We start from the raw sequence: 22,606 nt of genomic DNA, 5'->3' as shown, positions 1-22,606 counted from the left end.
CATCGGCAGGGGACCAGAGAAGAGGAAAATGGGGACTGCTCTGTAGAAAAACATTGCACAGGGCAGGTAAGTATGATGTGTTTTGTTTTTTTTTCAATTCTTTTTTATTTACAAATGCTTTAAATATTTAATGTTCTTGCATATATACTTCTGATTGCTATTATTAGCAATGTCATGTTTTAAATCCTGTGATCCTTTAAAAATATTAAAATAGGAAAGTTGAAAAAAACTCTAGACTATGCTGGGAAATCAATACACTATATTGCCAAAAGTTTGTGGTCCCCTGACCATCACGACTACATAATACAACCAAATGTAGGTGGTAAGCCTCCAAATTATTGAGTTCAGGGGTTTCCAGTGAAGATTACTGTTAATGCTACAGTGTACAAAGACATTTTAGACAACTATATACTTCTAACCTTTTGACAACAGTTTTTGGAAGACGCTTTTTTGCACAAAGCCGGAGGCATAAAGATATGGTTTGTTGAGTTTGACGTGGAGGAATACAAAAGACCTGTGCAAAGCCCTAACCTGAACCTATTAAAAAAACCTTTGTGTAAACTGAAAACCTCCTGCCCACCATAAATGGATGCAAATTTTGTAGCCTTACCAGAAAGTGAAGACCAGTATAGGCCAAAAAAAGAAGGGGGGGGGGGTGCAACTCTATATTCATGCCTATGGTTTGAGAATGAGAGGTCTAGCGAGCTTAAATAGGTCAGATTGTCTTTTGGCCATACAGTGTATGTAGGCTTTCATTACTTTCCTCTTTAGGCTAGTTGCTTGGCTGTCATACAGATCCAATGGCATCAACAATTTGACTTCAACAGATGCAACTTTGTTCCAAGTCATTGATTTATAATATAGGACAGACAGTCAGGTACCTAGTTTTTATAGAAAATCAGGAATGACATCCTACTATCGTTCTTCATCCTTCTATTATTTATTTATTCCCATTGTAATTCTAGGTCTGCTCCCCTTCAAACTGGAGTTCCACTTCTTTTGCTGCATTATTAATATAATGAAATTATATACAAAGTGTATAAATACCCACATTTTTTTTTAGCTTTGGATAGTATGGGAAAGGTTTAGAACCTTTAAATATATTCTCAGTGTTGTCCGAGTCCCTGCTGGGGATATTCACCCTATTTGTTTCGGTGACCACTGTCATCTGGACAATGGATTCATGGAAAATCGAGCATTTTTGTTGAGTTTGACGTGGAGGAATACAAAAGACCTGTGCAAAGCCCTAACCTGAACCTATTAAAAAAAACCTTTGTCTTGTCAAAAAAAAAAAAAAAAACAGCCAAAGGCAAATTTTGTAACGATAAAACCTGCTCCAGGAACAATTGTCTAAAAGGTGATTTCCCACACATTATACAGGTAGGCAGGTTCTGGTAAGCAGACATGGTGACTCAAAAGCAGAGATCTAACCACCAGAATTTTTAATTTCTAAAAAGAAAGTTGTATGTAATTCATATCATTGGCATTTTTTAAAATGAAATTATCAGTATCAATATTTAGTCTTAGGAGCAGAACTGAAGGAAAAATGTTCTTCATTTTGGACAAGTGAAGGTTATAACCAAAACAGACAGAAATTTGCCCAGCACACTTACCAGCTAGCCTGCAAAAAGAAAAAAAAAACTAAACTGACCCTCTCTAACAGTTCATGTTGGGGAACACAAAGGGTGCCTCCAGCCACCATTGTACTCTAGCTGGGTGTCCAATGTGCCCTAAGGGAGGAGTAAGCTCCCTCCAGGCAAACCTGCACTTAATTTATCCACTGCTACATAGGTTTCAACTTGGAGACTCTCAAAAATATAATTAGGACCGCAGTACACAGAGGGGCCTTGTCATAGGCACTGCGGCTTCCACATATATTTGCAAATGTGTGCACCTTATACCTCTGTTTTTAACGTAAATTGTTAGACAGGGTTCATTTGAGGGTGTTTTTGTAAGCTAAGTGATAAGTGTGCTAGAAAAAATTTCTCCATTTGTGTTATGCCATTGCCCTTCCATGTACACCTTACTTCAAAGGCCATAAAATTAGGTGGTTGTCATATAGCTTGTTTGCTGGATTTGGCGTAGGGACACATTGAATGCCACCAGATGCCATTGTCCTCTTGCTGGGTATCTAAAGTGTCTCTGTGCTTTTAGGGAGACGTTGGCTCCCTCCAGGCAAACCTGCCCCTAATTTATCCATTCCTATACAGTATATCCTCCAACTTGGAGACTCAAAAATATAGAGTTAAAACCGCAGTACACAGAGGAGCCTTGATGTAGGCAATGCTGCTTCCACATATATTTTGCTAATGTGTGCAACTAAAACCTTGGTTTTTAATGTAAATTGTTAAACAGGATTAATTTACTTTTTATTGCAGACTAGCTGGTAAGTGTGCTGGGAAATTTTTGCCTGTCTATGTTATGCATTGCCCTTCCATGTTCACCATACTGCAAACGCTAGTTATAAATTGTGATGGTTGCTAGGGGTGCGTGTCTTCACTGGTCGCGCGATTCAATTATGATTATCCTATTAATGATTTGATTCTGCCATGCATCACGATTAATGCCCACGTTTTTATCCAAAAATTCAAGCGTCAGAAGAACTCCATTTTTTTAATTGTCATTTGCTCTTAGCGCAATATCCTGTTTGGGGAGGGTAATTCTCATAACCATCCCAAAAGACAAGTTATTTACTTTCAGTTCATTACAGAGAACAAAGGGGCATTCTTTACACCTAGAGGAAAAACAGAAAGATTTCTTTACCGTAAGAGCTGTAAAAATGTGGAAAAGACGGACTCTCTCACAAACTAGTTCTGAGTTGCGCAGCAGATTGTTTTAACAAAGACCTGAAACTCGTTTCTGTCCTAAATGCACAAAATATAAGTGACAGTGACACAGGGGGGATGGTGGGGAGGAATGGGGTCTGGCAGAGGGATGGTGGCAGGGGGAATGGGATCAGACAGAGGGATGGTGGTGAAGGAATGAGATCAGGCAGAGGGATGGTGGTGGGAGGAATGGGATCAGGCTGTAAGAGCTGTAAAAATGTGGAATAGACTGACTCTCTGACTCTCTCACAATTTAGCTCTGGATTGCTCAGCAGATTGTTTTAACAAACACCTGAAATGCATTTCTGTCCTAAATGCACAAAATATAAGTGACAGTGACAGAGGGATAGGGGAGGGGAGGAATGGGATCAGGCAGAGGGATGGTGGTGGGGAGGAATAAAATCAGGCAGAGGGATGGTGGTGGGGAGGAATGGGATCAGCCAGAGGCATGGTGGTCAGGAGGAATGGGATCAGCCAGAGGGATGGTAGTGGGGAGGAATAAAATCAGGCAGAGGGATGGTGGTGGGGAGGAATGGGATCAGCCAGAGGGATGGTGGTGGGGAGGAATGGGATCAGCCAGAGGGATGGTGATGGGGAGAAATGGGAATAGGCAGAGGGATGGTGGTGGGAAAAGATGGGGACAGGCAGAGGGATGGTGTTGGGGAGGAATGGGATCAGGCAGAGGGTTGGTGGGGGAGGGATGAGATCAGGCAGAGGCATGGTGGTGGGAGGAATGGGATCAGGCAGAGGGATGGTGGTGGAGGGATGAGATCTGTCAGTTGGATGGTGGTGGGAGGAATGGGATCAGGCAGAGGGATGGTGGTGGGGAGGAATGGGATCAGCCAGAGGCATGGTGGTCAGGAGGAATGGGATCAGCCAGAGGGATGGTAGTGGGGAGGAATAAAATCAGGCAGAGGGATGGTGGTGGGGAGGAATGGGATCAGCCAGAGGGATGGTGGTGGGGAGGAATGGGATCAGCCAGAGGGATGGTGATGGGGAGAAATGGGAATAGGCAGAGGGATGGTGGTGGGAAAAGATGGGGACAGGCAGAGGGATGGTGTTGGGGAGGAATGGGATCAGGCAGAGGGTTGGTGGGGGAGGGATGAGATCAGGCAGAGGCATGGTGGTGGGAGGAATGGGATCAGGCAGAGGGATGGTGGTGGAGGGATGAGATCTGTCAGTTGGATGGTGGTGGGAGGAATGGGATCAGGCAGAGGGATGGTGGTGGGAGGAATGGGATTAGGCAGGGGGATGGTGGTGGGGAGGAATGGGATCAGGCAGAGGGATGGTGGTGGGGAGGAATGGGATCAGGCAGAGGGATGGTGGTGGGGAGGAATGGGATCAGGCAGAGGGATGGTGGTGGGGAGGAATGGGATCAGGCAGAGGGATGGTGGTGGGGAGGAATGTAATCAGGCAAAGGGATGGTGGTGGGAGGAATGAGATCAGGCTGTAAGAGTTGTAAAAATGTAGAATAGACTGACTCTCTCACAAACTAGTTCTGGATTTCTCACCAGATTGTTTTAACAAAGACTTGAAATGCGTTTCTGTTCAAAATGCACAAAATATAAGTGACAGTGACAGGGGGATGGTGGTGGGGAGGAATGGGATCTGGCAGAGGGATGGTGGTGTAGAGGAATGGGATAAGGTTTAGGGATGGTGGTGGGGAGGAATGGGATCAGCCAGAGAGATGGTGGTGGGGAGGAATGGGATCAGCCAGAGGGATGGTGATGGGGAGGAATGGGAATAGGCAGAGGGATGGTGGTTGGGAGGAATGGGAACAGGCAGAGGGATGGTGGTTGGGAGGAATGGGAACAGGCAGAGGGATAGTGGTGGGGAGGAATAGGATCAGGCAGAGAGATGGTGGTGGGGAGGAATGGGATCAGCCAGAGAGATGGTGGTGGGGAGGAATGGGATCAGCCAGAGGGATGGTGATGGGGATAAATGGGAATAGACAGAGGGATGGTGGTGGGGAGAAATGGGAACAGGCAGAGGTTGTGGTGGAGGGATGAGATCAGGCAGAGGGATGGTGGTGGGAGGAATGGGATCAGGCAGAGGGATGGTGGTGGAGAGCAATGGGATCAGGCAGAGGGATGGTGGTGGGAAGAAATGGGAACAGGCAGAGGGATGGTGGTGGGAGGAATGGGATCAGGGAGAGGGATGGTGGTGGGAGGAATGGGATCAGGCAGAGGGATGGTGGTGGAGAGCAATGGGATCAGGCAGAGGGATGGTGGTGGGGAGGAATGGGATCAGGCAGATGGATGGTGGTGGGGAGGAATGGTAACAGGCAGAGGGATGGTGGTGGGAGGAATGAGATCAGGCACAGGGATGGTGGAAGGCAGGAATGAGATCAGGCACAGGGATGATGGTGGGAGGAATAGGATCAGGCACAGGGATGATGGTGGGAGGAATGGGATCAGGCACAGGGATGGTCGTGGGAGGAATTGGATCAGGCAGAGCGATGATAGTTGAAGGAAGGAGATCAGACAGAGGGATAGTGGTGGGAGGAATGGGATCAGGCAAAGGGGTAGTGGTGGAGGGATGGGATCAGGCAGAGGGATGGTGGTGGGAGGAATAGGATCAGGCACAGGGATTGTGGTGGAGGGATGAGATCAGGTAGAGGGATGGTGGTAAAGGGAGGAGATCAAGCAGAGGGATATAGGTGGAGGGATGAGATCAGGCGGAGGGATGGTGGTGGAGGGCTGTGATCAGGCAGAGGGGTGGTGGTGGGAGGAATGGGATCGAAGGGTTAATGGTGTTTTCATGCTGTATATTCTTCTCTATTATTACTGCAATTATGCCTGATTTATAGTCATAACATCTTGTTTGTTCGGCTATGTCTGCAGAAATAGTTGCACATATGATTTGTAAATTTATGGGAACAGTTTAAACTTGTGTGCCAAAAAGGATCATGTGATTTTGAGTCATACTGAAGCCAAGCCCCTTATTGCAAAATAATTCTTCTGTTGTTCTAACTGTATATATGCTTAGGACATTTCCTGAAATAAATTAACATACTTTGACTCTACCCTTGTGTGTCAGCGCATGGGATGAAAGACCATCTAAGGTGAGTGAATTGTACCTTATTTTTGGCGCATTCTAACACCTTAGCTCCGATTATTTTTTTTTTTTTTTTTTTTGCATTAAAAAATAAACCACGGGCCACAAAATTGTTTTAATGCGGACAGATATAAAAGATCTGTTGCGCTCTGCATACAAGTTTTGCAGGACCTGCTCTGTTGGAACAGAGCAGGTTTTGATGGTAGGATGCACATACTCTGTATTATATGCTGCTTGCTTAAAGTTATAAGATATATATGTAAGTATGAGAATTATTTGTGAATGTGTGCACCGGATTGTTGGATGTCTCTGTAAAAGGAGATTTGTAAAGCCAATCCCAGTGAGAAGCAGGTCTTTGTGAGACACATAGTCACATAGGGATAGCAAAAAAAAAAGAGGCTATTTGGTACGGTGGCTTCCTCACATCCATATAGAGTTTTTAAGGTTTGGTTGAAAATGGGCTCCCAAAATTGCAAATATGCACCTCCGATTTATGGAGAAAATTGTACAGGTTATGTAGGCAGAGTGTCTTCAACTACTGTAGTTATTACTATGTCAACCCTTGGGTTTCAAATTTAGCAGGCTGGACAGAGACTGTGGGAAATATCAAATTAAATGATTACTTACTACTGAATTTCAGATGAGTATGATTAGAGGACTTTGGGAGACACAAGTGCCTATGAGGCATTTGGCCCTGATCCCATGTGGGATATGGAATATATGAAGGGATGAGAAGAGAATTGGTTAAAGGTAGCTCCACATTAGCACATAGTAGTGGATCCTAGTGATGTTGGGAAGGGAAAAACCAAACAGAAAAAGGCTGTACCCAAACGGAAAATATATGTAAATAATGACAGTAAAGGGGAGCAGGATTGGTGTGCAATGGATAGGAGGATTGCTGCTGGAAAGAAAGCTAGCAGTGCTCTATCCGTCAGGGGAAATAACAATTCTTTTGTTGGATACCCCCAGCATACCAACCCGCCCAGTCTGCATCCTTGTACCCCAATTTAGGTGGGGTCCCTAAACCTCAGAAAAATCCAACAGCCTGTATAGCCTTTTTAAAAAGGGCTACAAAAGGGAGACAGCTGTCACAGGAAGATATGAGGCTTCTTGTGGATGGTATACTAGGATAGGAGTCAGGATCAGGTTTTGACTGGACAAAGGTACCAATCTTATTAGTGCACTTCAACCAGCGGGTACTCAGGCAACCGCATACACCTTGGCCACAGAAGCTGGCAGAGCTACAATGTGGACCGAATTAGAAACTGAAATGGTTAGAGTGTGGAAGAGACGCACTTCCCTTCCAACAGGAGTGGCATGTAAATAAAGGCCTAGGGAAAGAGATATGACGTTAATGGAGAAGGATGTAGCAAGATGTTTTGAATTTAAAACACCTGAAAAGGCATTTTTTAGTGACCAAGGATTACATCACTGTGATCCTGGGCAGGCAAGGGAAAGAGATATGACAGGTGAAAGGAGGCCTTGGAGGTGGTAGAGGAAGAGGGAATTTCAACAATACAGGGAGATGCACTCACGGCTTTGGATGTGGACTGCAAGGTCACTGGAAGAATCAGTGTCCCCACCTCCAACAGCATGGTAATGCTCATTTGGGTAATCAACAACAAGGTCAGGTAGTACCTCATCATGAGCCTCAGTGTGCCCCTGCACTTCAGCAAACTCAAGCACCAGTGAGACACCACCTACAATGGCAAAATCAAACTCAACAGCCATAGGTACATATAGTACTACACTCTTGTGTCTACCATCCACACACACACAGGAGAGAAAATCTGTAAACACAGATTTTTAGGTTAGTTCTTGGCTGTCTGGTGAACTTATTGGGTAGAGACCTAATAGGTATGCTGGGAATCTCACTAACATCCACACCGGAAGGAGGGATACATGCTCAATCTCCTCTTTGTTTTTCCAGGGAGATTTGGAATCTCTGATTAACCCTGAAGTTTGGGCCCAGTCCAAAATGGATGTGGGGAAAATTTATTGCCTACAAAGCAAGGTTAAAGAAAGGAATAGCACCAGTGTTTCTCAAGCAGTGTTCACTGTCACAGGAAAAATATTGAAGTCATCAGACCTTTGGTGCAATCTTTTCTGAAATGGGATAATAAAGAGTCATTTCACCCTAAAACACTTCCACTAACCCTTAACCCAGTGCCTAAAACAGATGGCACTTCATTTTGTACAGGATCTAGGAGGGGTTATTAATCTAGTGTTCCCTATAGACCCCATTGTACCTGATGTACCATTGCAGATTACCTCTATACCCCATGACTTTACATGTTTTTCAGTAATTGATTTAAGTAAAGCATTTTTCTCCGTCCTTGTTGACGAAGAGACACAACTACTTATGGCATTCAGTTTTGATGGTCGCCAACTAACCTGTGCCCGTCTTTCCTAAGGCTATATAGACTCACCTGCAGTCTACTCCATAGCAGTCCATGCTACATTGCAGTCTTGGACAGCTGGTCAGGGTTCCATTCTCCTTCAGTATGTCGATGACTTAATGTTGTGTAGTGCCTCCCTGGAGGCTAGTCAGGTTGATACTGTAAAGCCCGTACACACGTACCGATTGTCGGCCGAACGATCGGCCGTCTTTTGTCCGGTGCTGTCCTGTCGGTTGAAAAGTGATAAAGACTGCACACAAATTTTGTCGGCCAACAACAGCCGACTGCAGAAGTGATGTCATGTTCTGGTTAACTTTCCGTGTGTTTTTTCTTCTCTGAGCATGCCCAGTCTTGCTCATCTGCTGTTTGTCGGTCAAATTCTGTACTGACTGAGAAACAATCGGCCGTTCTGGCGTTGGCCAACAAAAATTTTAAAGTCTGCACGCCAGATTCTGTTCGGCTGAAAAGTCGCAGTCGGTTGTCGGAAGCATCATACTAACAAGCCGACAATCGGCCGATGGCCGAATATTTACGGCCGACAATCGCTACGTGTGTACGGGCCTTAAGTCTGCTAAATTATCTGTGTAAAGAGGGTCACAAAGTCTCCCATGCCAGGGTCCAACTCGGTCTTCTACAGGTTGAGTATTTGGGGTTTACACTCACCCCCGGGGAATGCAAAATAAGCTCAGCAAGGGTTACAGTTGTCTTAGGTATGGCACGCGCCCACTAAGATTAAAAGACATGCTGTCCTTTTTAGGTATGATTGGTTACTGCTGCCAATGTATAATGGACTGTTCCCATTTTGATAATATACTCAGACAAAGTACTTTGACAGAAGCTCCAGACCTAGTGACTTGAGATGAGGAAAAAAGTACATGCTTACACAAGGTTAAAAACTGCAAAGGTGGTTGCCCCAGGGCTGGGACTCCCTGATTATTGTAAACCTTTTAATTTGTATAGGAGGGACAATTGTAAAACAATGGCTGAGACCTGTAGCCTATTTTTCCAAAGTAGTTCCAGTTCCGGTATAAGGAATGCTGATGTGTCTATAGGCTCTGGCAGCCAGTGCAATGGGGGTAGAGATGTCAATGGTCCTTACATTGGGACATTCAACTGTTTTGCATACATCACATCAAGTTTTGCAATTGTTAAAAATCTGAACACACAACATATGACAGCTCAGAGAATAAGTGGTTATTAGATACTTCTCCTGTCTACTACCTCTCTGACTATTCAGTATGCTTCTCCCACATTAGGACCTGCCCCTATTCCTAATGCTTTATTGGGTTTAAAAAGAGAAACTGATGAGGTTATTGAGCCTCATGATTGCATCACAAAAGACAGGCAGTCAATATTTATACTGATTCCAAATATGCACATGGTGTTGTACACAAATTTGGCCGTAAAGGCATGAAGAGGTGATTTGTCTCAGCTGATGGCAATTCTATCTCTCATTCAGAGCTAGTTAAACATGTTATGGATGCTATTACCTTGCCTTCAGAGGTTGCTGTAGTTCATTTAAGTGCACATACATATGGGAGGGATTATAGGGCCATACACACTAGAAGATTTTCTGAAGACTTTTTCCTTCAGATTTACCTTTTCTATGTAGTGCAAGGGCCTGCCAGATTGCATACAAATTGAAAGTGTTTAGGTTTGACCTCATATTTTATGGTTTTGGTAAATCTAAAGGAAAAAGTCTTCAGAAAATCTTATAGTGTGTATGGCCCATTAGTCTCCAGAGGCAATGCCTTGGCTGATAAAACAGCAAAGGAGGCTGTCCTTACACAGCCCTGTTTCCTTGCCTTACCACCCATGCAACCCCCCTATGACAGTATGATCAGAGATCTCCAAACATATGCCTTGAATATTGGTCTGCTAAAGGTTTTGGGCTCCTGAAGGACTCATTGCCAAAGAGAGGGGGAAGGGGAGAACAAAATACTTTAATAGGTATTCCTCAACATAGTGCCTCTGTGTTTATAAGTCATGTACATGGAGTAGAGCATAAGAGTTGGAAGTGAAAAATAATTAAAATAGCCTAAAGAACCTTTAATGCTGCTGGTACTATTGTTGGTAACCACACAATGCTAGTAAATATAAAGGGGAGGAGTACCGCGCTTCAAAGATGCATCCGTGCTCTTTCAATGCCTATGTAAAACTACAGCATATATGATAGTGTAAATATGTGTATAAAAAATTGTCTAAAGTGTCTGTGTCAAATAAATAGTAAATATACAGTGGGTACGGAAAGTATTCAGACCCCCTTAAATGTTTCACTCTTTGTTATATTGCAGCCATTTGCTAAAATCATTTAAGTTCATTCTTCTTCCTCATGAATGTACACATAGCACCCCATACTGACAGAAAAACACAGAATTGTTGACATTGTTGCAGATTTATTAAAAAAGAAAAACTGAAATATCACATGGTCCTAAGTATTCAGATCCTTTGCTGTGACACTCATATATTTAACTCAGGTGCTTTCCATTTCTTCTGATCATCCTTGAGATGGTTTTACACCTTCATTTGAGTCCAGCTGTGTTTGATTATACTGATTGGACTTGATTAGGAAAGCCACACACCTGTCTATATAAGACCTTCCAGATCACAATGCATGTCAGAGCAAATGAGAATCATGAGGTCAAAGGAACTGCCTGAAGAGCTCAGAGACAGAATTGTGGCAAGGCACAGATCTGGCCAAGGTTACAAAAAGATTTCTGCTGCACTTAAGGTTCCTAAGAGCACAGTGGCCTCCATAATCCTCAAATGGAAGACGTTTGGGATGACCAGAACCCTTCCTAGAGCTGGCTGTCCGGCCAAACTGAGCTATCGGGGGAGAAGAGCCTTGGTGAGAGAGGTAAAGAAGAACCCAAAGATCACTGTGACTGAGCTCCAGAGATGCAGTCAGGAGATGGGAGAAAGTTGTAGAAAGTCAACCATCACTGCAGCCCTCCACCAGTCGGGGCTTTATGGCAGAGTGGCCCGACGGAAGCCTCTCCTCAGTGTAAGACACATGAAAGCCCGCATGGAGTTTGCTAAAAAAACACCTGAAGGACTCCAAGATGATGAGAAATAAGATTCTCTGGTCTGATGAGACCAAAATAGAACTTTTTGGCCTTAATTCTAAGCAGTATGTGTGGAGAAAACCAGGCACTGCTCATCACCTGTCCAATACAGTCCCAACAGTGAAGCATGGTGGTGGCAGCATCATGCTGTGGGGGTGTTTTTCAGCTGCAGGGACAGGACGACTGGTTGCAATCGAGGGAAAGATGAATGCGGCCAAGTACAGGGATATCCTGGACAAAAGCCTTCTCCAGAGTGCTCTGGACCTCAGACTGGGCCGAAGGTTTACCTTCCAACAAGACAATGACCCTAAGCACACAGCTAAAATAACGAAGGAGTGGCTTCACAACAACTCTGTGACTATTCTTGAATGGCCCAGCCAGAGCCCTGACTTAAACCCAATTGAGCATCTCTGGAGGGACCTAAAAATGGCTGTCCACCAACGTTTACCATCCAACCTGACAGAACTGGAGAGGATCTGCAAGGAGGAATGGCAGAGGATCCCCAAATCCAGGTGTGAAAGACTTGTTGCATCTTTCCCAAAAAGACTCCTGGCTGTATTAGATCAAAAGGGGGCTTCTACTAAATACTGAGCAAAGGGTCTGAATACTTAGGACCATGTGATATTTCAGTTTTTCTTTTTTAATAAATCTGCAACAATGTCAACAATTCTGTGTTTTTCTGTCAGTATGGGGTGCTATGTGTACATTCATGAGGAAGAAGAATGAACTTAAATGATTTTAGCAAATGGCTGCAATATAACAAAGAGTGAAACATTTAAGGGGGTCTGAATACTTTCCGTACCCACTGTATGTTTGCTGTGAACAATTCATACAAATAATGCCTTGATTATAATAGTGTATAAAACATATAAATATATATTCAAAAAACAATCTTATTAGTGATAAAATAAATTCCGAAAGGTGCTCTGTGCTTATATTATTACACTGTATTAAACCGATTTTTCAAATCTCTGTATAAATTCACAGGTGATTCAATACTGCTTTTATATTCAAAGTGCTCAAGTGTCCCAAATAATGTTGATGGTGCTCAGAAATCTTTCTTCCCATAAATACAAATGCACGCAGGTGCTCTTCAGTGTTTGTGACCACTAGGTGTCCTATGCGCTCACCTCAATTTCTTTAATATAAAAGCGTTACCGCGTAGGATAAAGCACCGGAAGGGACGTAGCGGCATACAAACACTCTGTTACTCTGTTTTTATTAATAAATAACCTGGCAATACTTCACTATATTGGCCTGTTCATTTTTTGGAGATTGAGAGGTCCCTTCTATGACCCTGCTATACCGATCCCCAATATAAGGAGAAAGTGATATCCAGCATTCCTAGCGGACCCCAGAGGCAGAGAGGAGTAAGGAATACATCCTTGAGACACAATATGAGGCTTTATATTGAAGAAATTGAGGTGAGCGCATAGGACACCTAGTGGTCACGAACATTGAAGAGCACCTGCATGCATTTGTATTTAGGAGAAAGATTTCTGAGCACCATCAACATTATTTGGGACACTTGAGCACTTTGAATATAAAAGCAGTATTGAACCACCTGTGAATTTATACACAGACTTGAAAAATCGGTTTAATACAGTGTAATAATATAAGCACAGAGCACCTTTCGGAATTTATTTTATCACTAATAAGATTGTTTTTTGAATATATATTTATATGTTTTATACACCATTATAATCAAGGCATTATTTGTATGAATTGTTCACAGCAAACATATTTAATATTTATTTGACACTGAGACACTTTAGACAATTTTTATACACATATTTACACTATCATATATGCTGTAGTTTTACATAGAAAGAGCACGGATGCACCTTTGAAGCGCGGTACTCCTCCCCTTTATATATAAGAGTTGGAAGGAAAGTATATTTAAGGGAGGAAAAACTAACTTAAGCAGGGAAATAAGTTAAAAAAGTGAGAGAACGATATGCATGTGTTGTGTACAAATGGGAAAAATGGAAGCAATTTTAAAGAGATAATTGTGTATGTGTGGGGATGCTGGAACTCTTAGTTCTACATCTTGTGTATGTCACGTTAGCTCTGTGCAGACGTGACCCTCTTCCCTTGCCCCCCTCTCTTTTCTCTTTCTCATAAAAGGAATGTACTGTGATGAGACATTAGTGATAACTGGCAAGGTCACCCATGATATGACTACACGTATATCTAGCAATATGTGTGGGGTTAATTAATCAAATGATTAAGTGCCCATTCACACTAGGGCGACTCACGAGGCGACTTGTGTCGCCCCAGGTCGCTTGACATAACCAAAGCAATGTAATTCAATCAGTGCCGTCTTAATTGGCACTACTGAAGTCGCTCCCACTTCAGAAAAGGGTCCGGTACTACTTTGAGGCGACCAGTGATCCGACCTGTCCCATATACTTCAATGGGAGTCACCTCCTTATCTTAATTGAAGCGACTTGTCATCCGACTTTGCAAAAAAATGGTATTGAACAAGAAAAGAGCATAATTTTTATTAAAACACGAATATGTCTTCTGTCAACCTGGCCGTTTTTCTTGCAGGCATTTATCGGGCATTTTTTTAGGCAGGCATGTCTTTTTTTTGGATTTAGTATCTGGGGGGGTCTAAAAAGTGTACCTGTCAAGTTTCAGCTCTGTAGCATGTCCAGAACCCCTAAAAAACAGCATTTTTCTTATAATTTCAGTAATGTGGCTTCTCTGCGGCTGGCTTTTTTTCTTGCAGGCATTTATCGGGCATTTTTTTAGGCAGGCATGTCATTTTTTGTATTTAGTGTCTGGGGGGGTCTAAAAAGTGTACCTGTCAAGTTTCAGCTCTGTAGCATGTCCAGAACCCCTAAAAAACAGCATTTTTCTTATAATTTTTAGTAGAAAACTAATGCAGTGTCTTTCCAGCTGTCTTTTTCTTTTTTTCCTTTTTTTTTTTCAAAACATCATATTGTGATTGGCCAAAGCTGAAGTCGCGCTAAGTCGCGCCGGAAGCGACGCGACTTTAGTGGTCGCGGCAGTGTGAACCGGCACTTACAATGTGATCACAGCTATTTTGAATTTGTTTCCCAAACAGAATGGTAAAAGTCATTGTTAAAGACATAGTCCCTAGGTGGGGTTGTCCCCTAGTGATTGCTGATAATGAGCCAGCATTTGTCTCCAAGATCTGCGGGAACTTGTAAAATTCTTGCAGATTCAGTGGAAATTTCACATTCCATATCATCCTCAGAGTTTGGGTATAGTGGAAAGAATGAACAGGACAATCAAGGATAAAATTGTTACAGGAGGGACTTTAAAACAATTGGGAAGACACAATTCCAGCAGCATTAGCAGAAATAAGGATGGCACCTGCCAAAAATAACTAAATTGTCACCATTTGAAATTTTAATGGGAAAACTATTTCCAACACCTTGGGCAAAAGGTCCTCTTGCAATAATGCCGGTGATTTAGAGCACATTATTGTAGTAGGTTGTTTCAGACTTTGAATGACTTCTACAGTGATGTGTCTGTTTTCCACTTCCTTCACAGGAACCAACACACTGTTTTCCAACCTGGAGATGTAGTCTTTGGGAGACAACTAAACAAGGAATTTGGATTGCCCTTTGGACCACAGACAGTGATCGCAGTGACCAGAACAGCAGTCCTGACTGAACAGAGTCCCCAGTGTATCCATGTGACCAGAGTAAAGAAAGTAACAAAGAGGGGCGAAAACAGGCGATAAAGACCCAGAAATTAAAGTAACAGACCGGAAGAGGATACAGAAGATGTATACTCAAAAAGTGTAGCACCAGATAAAATAATCAGAAAAATAAATGTGAATAAATAAATTGAAGCACAATATAAAACATCCCACAGTGTAAACCATTAGGTGAATGTGAAAAATCAAAGCGTTAAGTGCATCTGCTATTAAAAATCACTAATAAATATATAAAGTCCAGATCAATACCTCCGAATAAAAATATGTGAAAAAAAAGTCCACAATGTGATGCAAACATGAATAAAAAAAAAAAAATAAAAGTGCTCCGTGCTTCTTCACCCGTGATGCCAAGCCTCTCACCTCCCTTTAAGACCCCTGTTCCCAGTGGGTCATATTCAGCTGTCCCTCCTTTGGGGGTATTCTCAGTAAGGTATAGTAGACTCCACAGATATTCAGTATAATAGTATAGATATGCCTCATACACGACCTCCTTCCTAGGCAGATTTAAATCAGCTGTTCCTCCTCTAGGGGAAATGATGGTGCGGCAGGTGTGGAGACAGTCCCGGGCTAGATCCAATATCCAATCCCTTCCAAATCTTCTCAAACATAAAAAGGAGGAGATCTAGTGCTCACTAATAAAATACTATTTTATTAAGTAAAAATTTTACTCACAAAACGGGCACATAAGCTGTGCGGGCTGTACATACGATGCGAGAGATCAAGAGATCTCATTACACTCCAGACTCAGATGCCTTGCTACTGTCTCCCCAGATTTCTGGGAAAGCACTGTGTGGACCTAAGCCCCGTACGGCCGAACGATCGGCCGTCTTTTGTCCAGGGCTGTCCTGTCCGCTGAAAAGTGCAAAAGACTGCACACTAATTTTGTCGGCCAACAACAGCCGACTGCAGAAGTGATGTCATGTGATGGTTAACTTTCCCTGTGTTTTTTCTTTTCTGAGCATGCCCAGTCTTGCAAATCTGCTGATTGTCGGACGAAATCTGTACTGACTGGCGAACAATCAGCCGTTCTGGTGTCGGCCTACAAAAATTTTAATGCCTGCAGGACAGATTCTGTTCAGCCGAAAATGCGCTGTCGGAAGCATCATACTAACAAGCCTACAATCGGCCGATCGGTCGGCGGCCAAATATTTGCAGCCGACAATCGCAACGTGTGTACGGGGCTTTAGTCTTTTGAAGTCTTTCTGCCAACATGGATCATAACGAACTGACTTAGGCCCATTCAGGCCTGAGTGTTTTGAGGACTATGACAAAACAAATAAGCCCATGCACTCCCAATAGGCGGTTTTCCACTGCCCATATGTCCAATTATAGATCTACTTAACCGGTCGCACGACTATATACTGCGGCGGTCAGCCCCGGCCAGGCAGAGTGACATATTGGTACGTCACTCGCCTGTCACTGACTTGCGAGCCAATTGCGGGCGGGCGCGCGCCCGCCGCGGCTCGTTCACAGACAAGTCAGTGCGTGTGACCGGCGGACTCGATGTCCGCCGGTCACACTACGATCGCTCCTGTGAAGGGAGAAAGACAGAGCAGCTTATGTAAACAAGCCGCCTGTCAGTTCTCCCTGTGTAAAAATGAAGATCAGACGGTTCTACTATGTAGAACCGTTGATCTTTGTTTTTACACCAATAGCAATGTCCCTGCACAGTTAGAATCACGCCCCTAGGACACACTTAACCCCTCCCTGTCCAATAAAGTTAACCCCTTCCCTGCCAGTGTCATTTTTGCAGTAACAGTGCATATGTATAGCACTGATTACTGCAGTAATGTCACTGGTACCACCAAAAGTGTCAAAAATGTCAGTCAAGGGTCCGATCTGTCCGCCACAATGTCGCAGTACCGAAAAAAAAAATCGCAGATCGCCGCCATTACGCGTTAAAAAAAAAAAACACCAAAAATGACAAAAATCTTTCCCTTTGTTAGTAAACGCGATAACTTTTGCGCAAACCAATCAAAATACACTTTTTTTTTACCAAACATAGGTAGCATAAAACAAATTGGCCGAAAATGTTAAAACATTTTGATTTTTACATTTTTTTTTGGGGAATTTCATATAAAAAAAATGTGAAAAATATTGTTATTTTTGCAAAATTGACGCTCTTTTTTTGTTTATAGCGCATGATCAAAAAATCGCACAGGTGATCAAATACCACCAAAAGAAAGCTCCGTTTGTGGGGAAAAAAAGGACGTCAAATTCGTTTAGGTACAGCGTCGCACGACCGCGCAATTGTCCGTTAAATTCACGCAGTAAAAAATCGCAAAAAACCCCCTGGTCAGGAAGGGGGTAAAATCTTCCGGGGCTTAAGTGGTTAAACAACAAAGAACATTTTTACAGCACCTTAATAAAATATAATTTGACAGTGCATCAGGCAATAGTAAAAACAGCCATTATGAGGGTCAAACTTGAAGCAGCCACCAGTTTTCAATGGATACCCACCATTCATGGTATGATGTGTTACAGGGTGGTCATCCACAGGAAGTGAGGTGGTGGGAACTTTTTCCTACCCACTCGCTGCCTGTTGTTTTGGTTATACTTGTCCTGTATAATTGCTATTTGGTATGCACTTTTATGAATAAAAAGGCCGATGATCAGGCTTGGACAAGCCTGTTGCCCAAGTGATTTAATGGGATTTATCATATTCATGATAAAAGAGGGGTTTGAAGAGTTGGTGTTTTTATGCTGTATATTCTTCCCTATTATTCCTGATTGATAGTCATAACATCTTGTTTGTTCGGCTATGTCTGACTGCAGAAATAGTTGCACATAAGAACATCTTCATTGGTAAATTTGTTATGGGAACAGTTTCAACTTGTGTAGTCCGCCAAAAAGTATCATGTGATCGTGAGTCATACTGAAGTCAAGCCCCTTATTGCGAAATTCATTTTTCTGTTCTTCTAACTGTATATATGCTCGGGACATTTCCTGGAATAAACGAACATGCTTTGACTCTACCCTCCTGTGTGTCTGTGTTCCCGAATATTCGTAGGGAGTCCCATCTAGCCGTCCGGCTCAAAAGTCCCTTACAGGGATTAGACAGAGGATAGTGGTAGAGGGATGAGATCAGGCAGAGGGATGGTGCTGGGAGGGATGAGATCAAGCAGAGGGATGGTGGTGGAAGGAATGGGATCAGGCAGAGGGATGGTGGTGGGAGGAATGGGATCAGGCAGAGGGATTGTGATGGGAGGAAACTGAAGATAGAGGGGACTAAAAGAGGTGCATGGAAAACAGCCAGCCCCCAGTCTGATGTACTCACCCTCCAGTCTTCCAACAAACCAAATACACCTATCTAACAATGTATGTTAAAAACAGGGGTTTAGTTGACATGCATTTGCAAACACATGTGTAAGCTGCAAGGCCCCTTCACGGCACCCTGTGTAACTTGCAGTCCTAACACTAATGAATCTGAGTGTCTCCACAGTGGAAGCACATGGTTGCTAATGGATGGATGGGACTGGAGGCGGTCCAATCATCACCCAACCTGCTCCCATCTATGCCTGGTATAAATGTATCATAGCTGTAATTGGCTGTGTTGTAACAAAAGGGTGCCAACTGAAATTGACTAGCTGAGAAGCACGCACCTCCATCCCTTTGGTGGATGCAGTAAAAACACAATGGGACTTTAAATGAGTCACCAGCCTGTAAGGCACAGCGTCTCCCTCCCTGATTGCATGAAAAATATAAACAGTTTGGGACTTTAAATGAGGCACAGGATGGTGGTGGGAGGAATGAGATCAGGCAGAGGGATGGTGGTGGGAGGAATGGGATCAGGCAGAGGGATAGTGGTAGGGGGAATGGGATCAGGCAGAGGGATAGCGGTGGAGGGATGAGATCAGGCAGAGGGATAGTGGTGGGAGGAATGGGATCAGGCAGAGGGATAGTGGTGGAGGGATGAGATCAGGCAGAGAGATAGTGGTGGGAGGAATAGGATCAGGCGGAGGGATAGTGGTGGAGGGATGAGATCAGGCAGAGGGATGGTGGTGGGAGGAATAGGATCAGGCAGAGGGATGGTGGTGGAGGGATGCGATCAGGCAGAAGGATGGTGGTGGAGGGATGAGATCAGTGACACTGGCACTTACTAGCTATCAGTGTCAGTTGATTCCCCCTCCTCCATGCTCCATGTGTCTGTGCTTCTCTTCGCCCTTCCTGTGCTTCTGCTGACGTGTGGTCTCCTCGAGCCCCCCCCCCCCTCCTTCACTCTACTGGCTGTCAGCTCATCAGCTGACTTTCTGCTCCAGTCTCCATCTGCAAGGAGAGGTGGTTTTAGTCACTAGGCAGGCTCTGCCTCTGTTTCTCCAGGAGAGGCAGAGCACTGCACAGAGCGCAGGAGGACATCATCGGTAATCGGTTCAGCTGACTCAGCATCAATGCAGAATCGCGAACGCCTAAATCGCGACGCATTGCTGCTACAATTATATTCAACACCCCTAGTGGTTGCCATCTTTTTGCCTAGCTTACGCACAGGCTTTTAACCCCTGTCCTTTTTGCTATCTGTGTCCCATTGGGAAGATTTCCTTTCACTTCCTCTCCTATAAGCCGCAACAGGAAGTGAGAGGAAATCCTTCCAAAATGGGGGGATCCCTGGATGTCAACAGAACTAATGTTCTCAAGATAATGCGCTTAAAGATTTCTCCTCAATTTCGGTTCTGGTTACCACTAAAATATAGGACAGCAATAAAAACTTGACAGGTGTTCTAATCCTCCTCCACTCTATCCAAAAAAAAAAGTTTGCCTTCAGTCACTGTATACTTTAATGACCTTCTATTTGTATGCTTCACTTTCCTTACAAACTATTCACAGCAGCTTAAACCTTGGGAAACTCAACTTTAATTTTAAATAGCACAACTGTATGAACAGATACATAAATAAATGTAGAAAAATACATCTCTGCACAAACACACATATAAAACAAATATAAAAATGATCATTTATATACATGCATGTCAAAAAATAAATACTTCCATGTTTTTTGAAAAAAAAAAAAAAAAAGGATATAAAATATATAGCACACCACTGTCACTTAAAAGTATTTACATCAGGGAATGGACTGTCAAAGCCACTGTCTTGCGGTGGAGTGGCAAAATCCAGCAATAATTTTTGTGAAGGTAGTTGGTTGTCTCGACCTACATCAGAGTATGGCCCTGACTCAACAGCTGTGGGCGGATGGTCTGTGATTTTACTAGAATGCCATGTACTGGGAGTCTGATCTCTTCTCTTTGCAATGTGAGCAGAGTGATTCTGACCTTCATATCTGCTGCCAAAGGGATCACGACTTTCCTCTACATGAGAAAATAAACCTGCTGATGAAAGTTTCCCTGCAGCATCCAGATTGTAAGACGGCACTCTATTGCTGGTTGAAGAGCTTTGTGATGGGAAAAGACCCTTGCCACTTTCCGAGCCCCAACCATTGTCTCCGTTATCCCGCACTGGAGTTTCTTGAAATTCAAACCTTCTCCTGGGTGCTTTAGTCTTAAGATGATCCTGGCAGTCAAAAGATTTTAGGCCATGTAAAAAAGAGGGCTCGCTGCGGCCATGAAAAGGCCTTTGGTTGGACTCTACACTCAAACCCGTACAGTTTACAGTACAATCCTCTTCTAGAGGCAATGTACATAGTGGTGCAGTAATGGCACAGTCCTTTCTGAGCTGCTTTGAGATATCATCTTGTTTGCTGGCTGATGTCTCCACAGTCGGGAATTTGTTTCCATCAAGCTTCTCTTTCATATGTCTCCTAATCAGTTCATCAATCGTTCTTTGCTCTGTGATTGGTGCCTTCAGTCTGTCAGTTACACAAATCTGAGCATTCACAGATTTAGCCGCCTCAGTTTCATTTTCAATCTGCACAGGTGCTATGAAAAAATAGAATCAATAATTTAACATTTATTAAAAGTGTAACAAATGGAAACCCAGTAACAGAAGGGGATACAATATTCATAGGCTACATGTTCTTAAAGTGGATTTATGGTTATACACCTAACTCGCCTTAAAAATGTCCCCTCCTTCCTCTAAACACCTATGCTAACTAACCTGTGTAAGAAAGATGTATATTCTTACCTATTTTCAGACCACTCCGGTCACATGATCTCCCCTGGGTCAGCCAGCAGCAGGGGAGAAAAGAGGGCACTCGGAAATGGCTAGTAAAGCCTGGAGCAGTGACATTACCCATAGGCTTCAATGGCCCAACTGTTATTGACGCCCTCTTCCCTGAAACTGTACTGGCTGACGCGGGAGACGGACAACATGACTGGATTGGAGTGGACGAAAAGAAGGGAAGGGGAAGGGGGGGAAGAGAAGGGAAAGGGAAGGGGGGAAGGGAAGGGGGGAAGGGAAGGGAGGGGGAAGGGGGGGGAAGAGGGGGAAGGGGAGAGGGGAAAGGGAAGGGGGGGGGCAAGAGGGGAAGAGGGGAAAGGGAAGGGGGGGGGGCAAGAGGGGAAAGGGAAGGGGGGGGGGGCAAGAGGGGAAGAGGGGAAAGGGAAGGGGGGGGGGGCAAGAGGGGAAAGGGAAGGGGGGGGGGGCAAGAGGGGAAAGGGAAGGGGGGGGGGGAAGAGGGGAAAGGGAAGGGGGGGGGGGAAGAGGGGAAAGGGAAGGGGGGGGGGAAGAGGGGAAAGGGAAGGGGGGGGGGAAGAGGGGAAAGGGAAGGGGGGGGGGAGAGGGGAAAGGGAAGGGGGGGGGGGAGAGGGGAAAGGGAAGGGGGGGGGAAGAGGGGAAAGGGAAGGGGGGGGGGAAGAGGGGAAAGGGAAGGGGGGGGGAAGAGGGGAAAGGGAAGGGGGGGGGAAGAGGGGAAAGGGAAGGGGGGGGGGAAGAGGGGAAAGGGAAGGGGGGGGGAAGAGGGGAAAGGGAAAGAGGGGAAAGGGAAGGGGGGGGGGGGGAAGAGGGGAAAGGGAAGGGGGGGAGGAAGAGGGGAAAGGGAAGGGGGGGGGGAGAGGGGAAAGGGAAGGGGGGGGGAGAGGGGAAAGGGAAGGGGGGGGAGAGGGGAAAGGGAAGGGGGGGAAGAGGGGAAAGGGAAGGGGGGGGGAAGAGGGGAAAGGGAAGGGGGGGGGGGGAAGAGGGGAAAGGGAAGGGGGGGGGGAAGAGGGGAAAGGGAAGGGGGGGGGGAAGAGGGGAAAGGGAAGGGGGGGGGGGGAAGAGGGGAAAGGGAAGGGGGGGGGGAAGAGGGGAAAGGGAAGGGGGGGGAAGAGGGGAAAGGGAAGGGGGGGAGAGGGGAAAGGGAAGGGGGGGGGGGGGAGAGGGGAAAGGGAAGGGGGGGGGGGGAAGAGGGGAAAGGGAAGGGGGGGGGGGGGGGAAGAGGGGAAAGGGAAGGGGGGGGGGAAGAGGGGAAAGGGAAGGGGGGGGGGAAGAGGGGAAAGGGAAGGGGGGGGGGGAGAGGGGAAAGGGAAGGGGGAGGGGAAGGGAAGGGGAAAGGGGAAGGAAGGGGGGAAGAGGGGAAAGGGAAGGGGGGGGGGGAGAGGGGGAAAGGGAAGGGGGGGAAGAGGGGAGGAAGGGGGAAGAGGGGAAAGGGGAGGGGGGGGGGGAAGGGAAGGGGGGGAAGAGGGGAAGGGTTGTGGGGTA

At 44.9% G+C, this 22,606-nt stretch overlaps 1 protein-coding gene across 1 annotated transcript; it reads right to left on the bottom strand.

The window, feature by feature from the left end:
* Window positions 1–20,042: 20,042 nt before the first annotated feature.
* LOC309552523 (centrosomal protein of 152 kDa-like) lies at window positions 20,043–21,300 on the bottom strand (the record flags this gene model as incomplete). The annotated part of the gene is made up of 2 exons (XM_082253479.1): window positions 20,043–20,907; window positions 21,243–21,300. The coding sequence occupies 2 exons, from the start codon at window positions 21,298–21,300 to the stop codon at window positions 20,078–20,080; spliced, it is 888 nt and encodes a 295-aa protein (XP_082109605.1). The 3' UTR covers window positions 20,043–20,077.
* Window positions 21,301–22,606: the final 1,306 nt, after the last annotated feature.

This window comes from Pelophylax lessonae (assembly GCF_965119305.1).
Source record: "Pelophylax lessonae genome assembly, chromosome: 4".
Lineage (NCBI taxonomy): Eukaryota > Metazoa > Chordata > Amphibia > Anura > Ranidae > Pelophylax > Pelophylax lessonae.
This window is presented reverse-complemented; position numbering and strand designations above follow the sequence as displayed.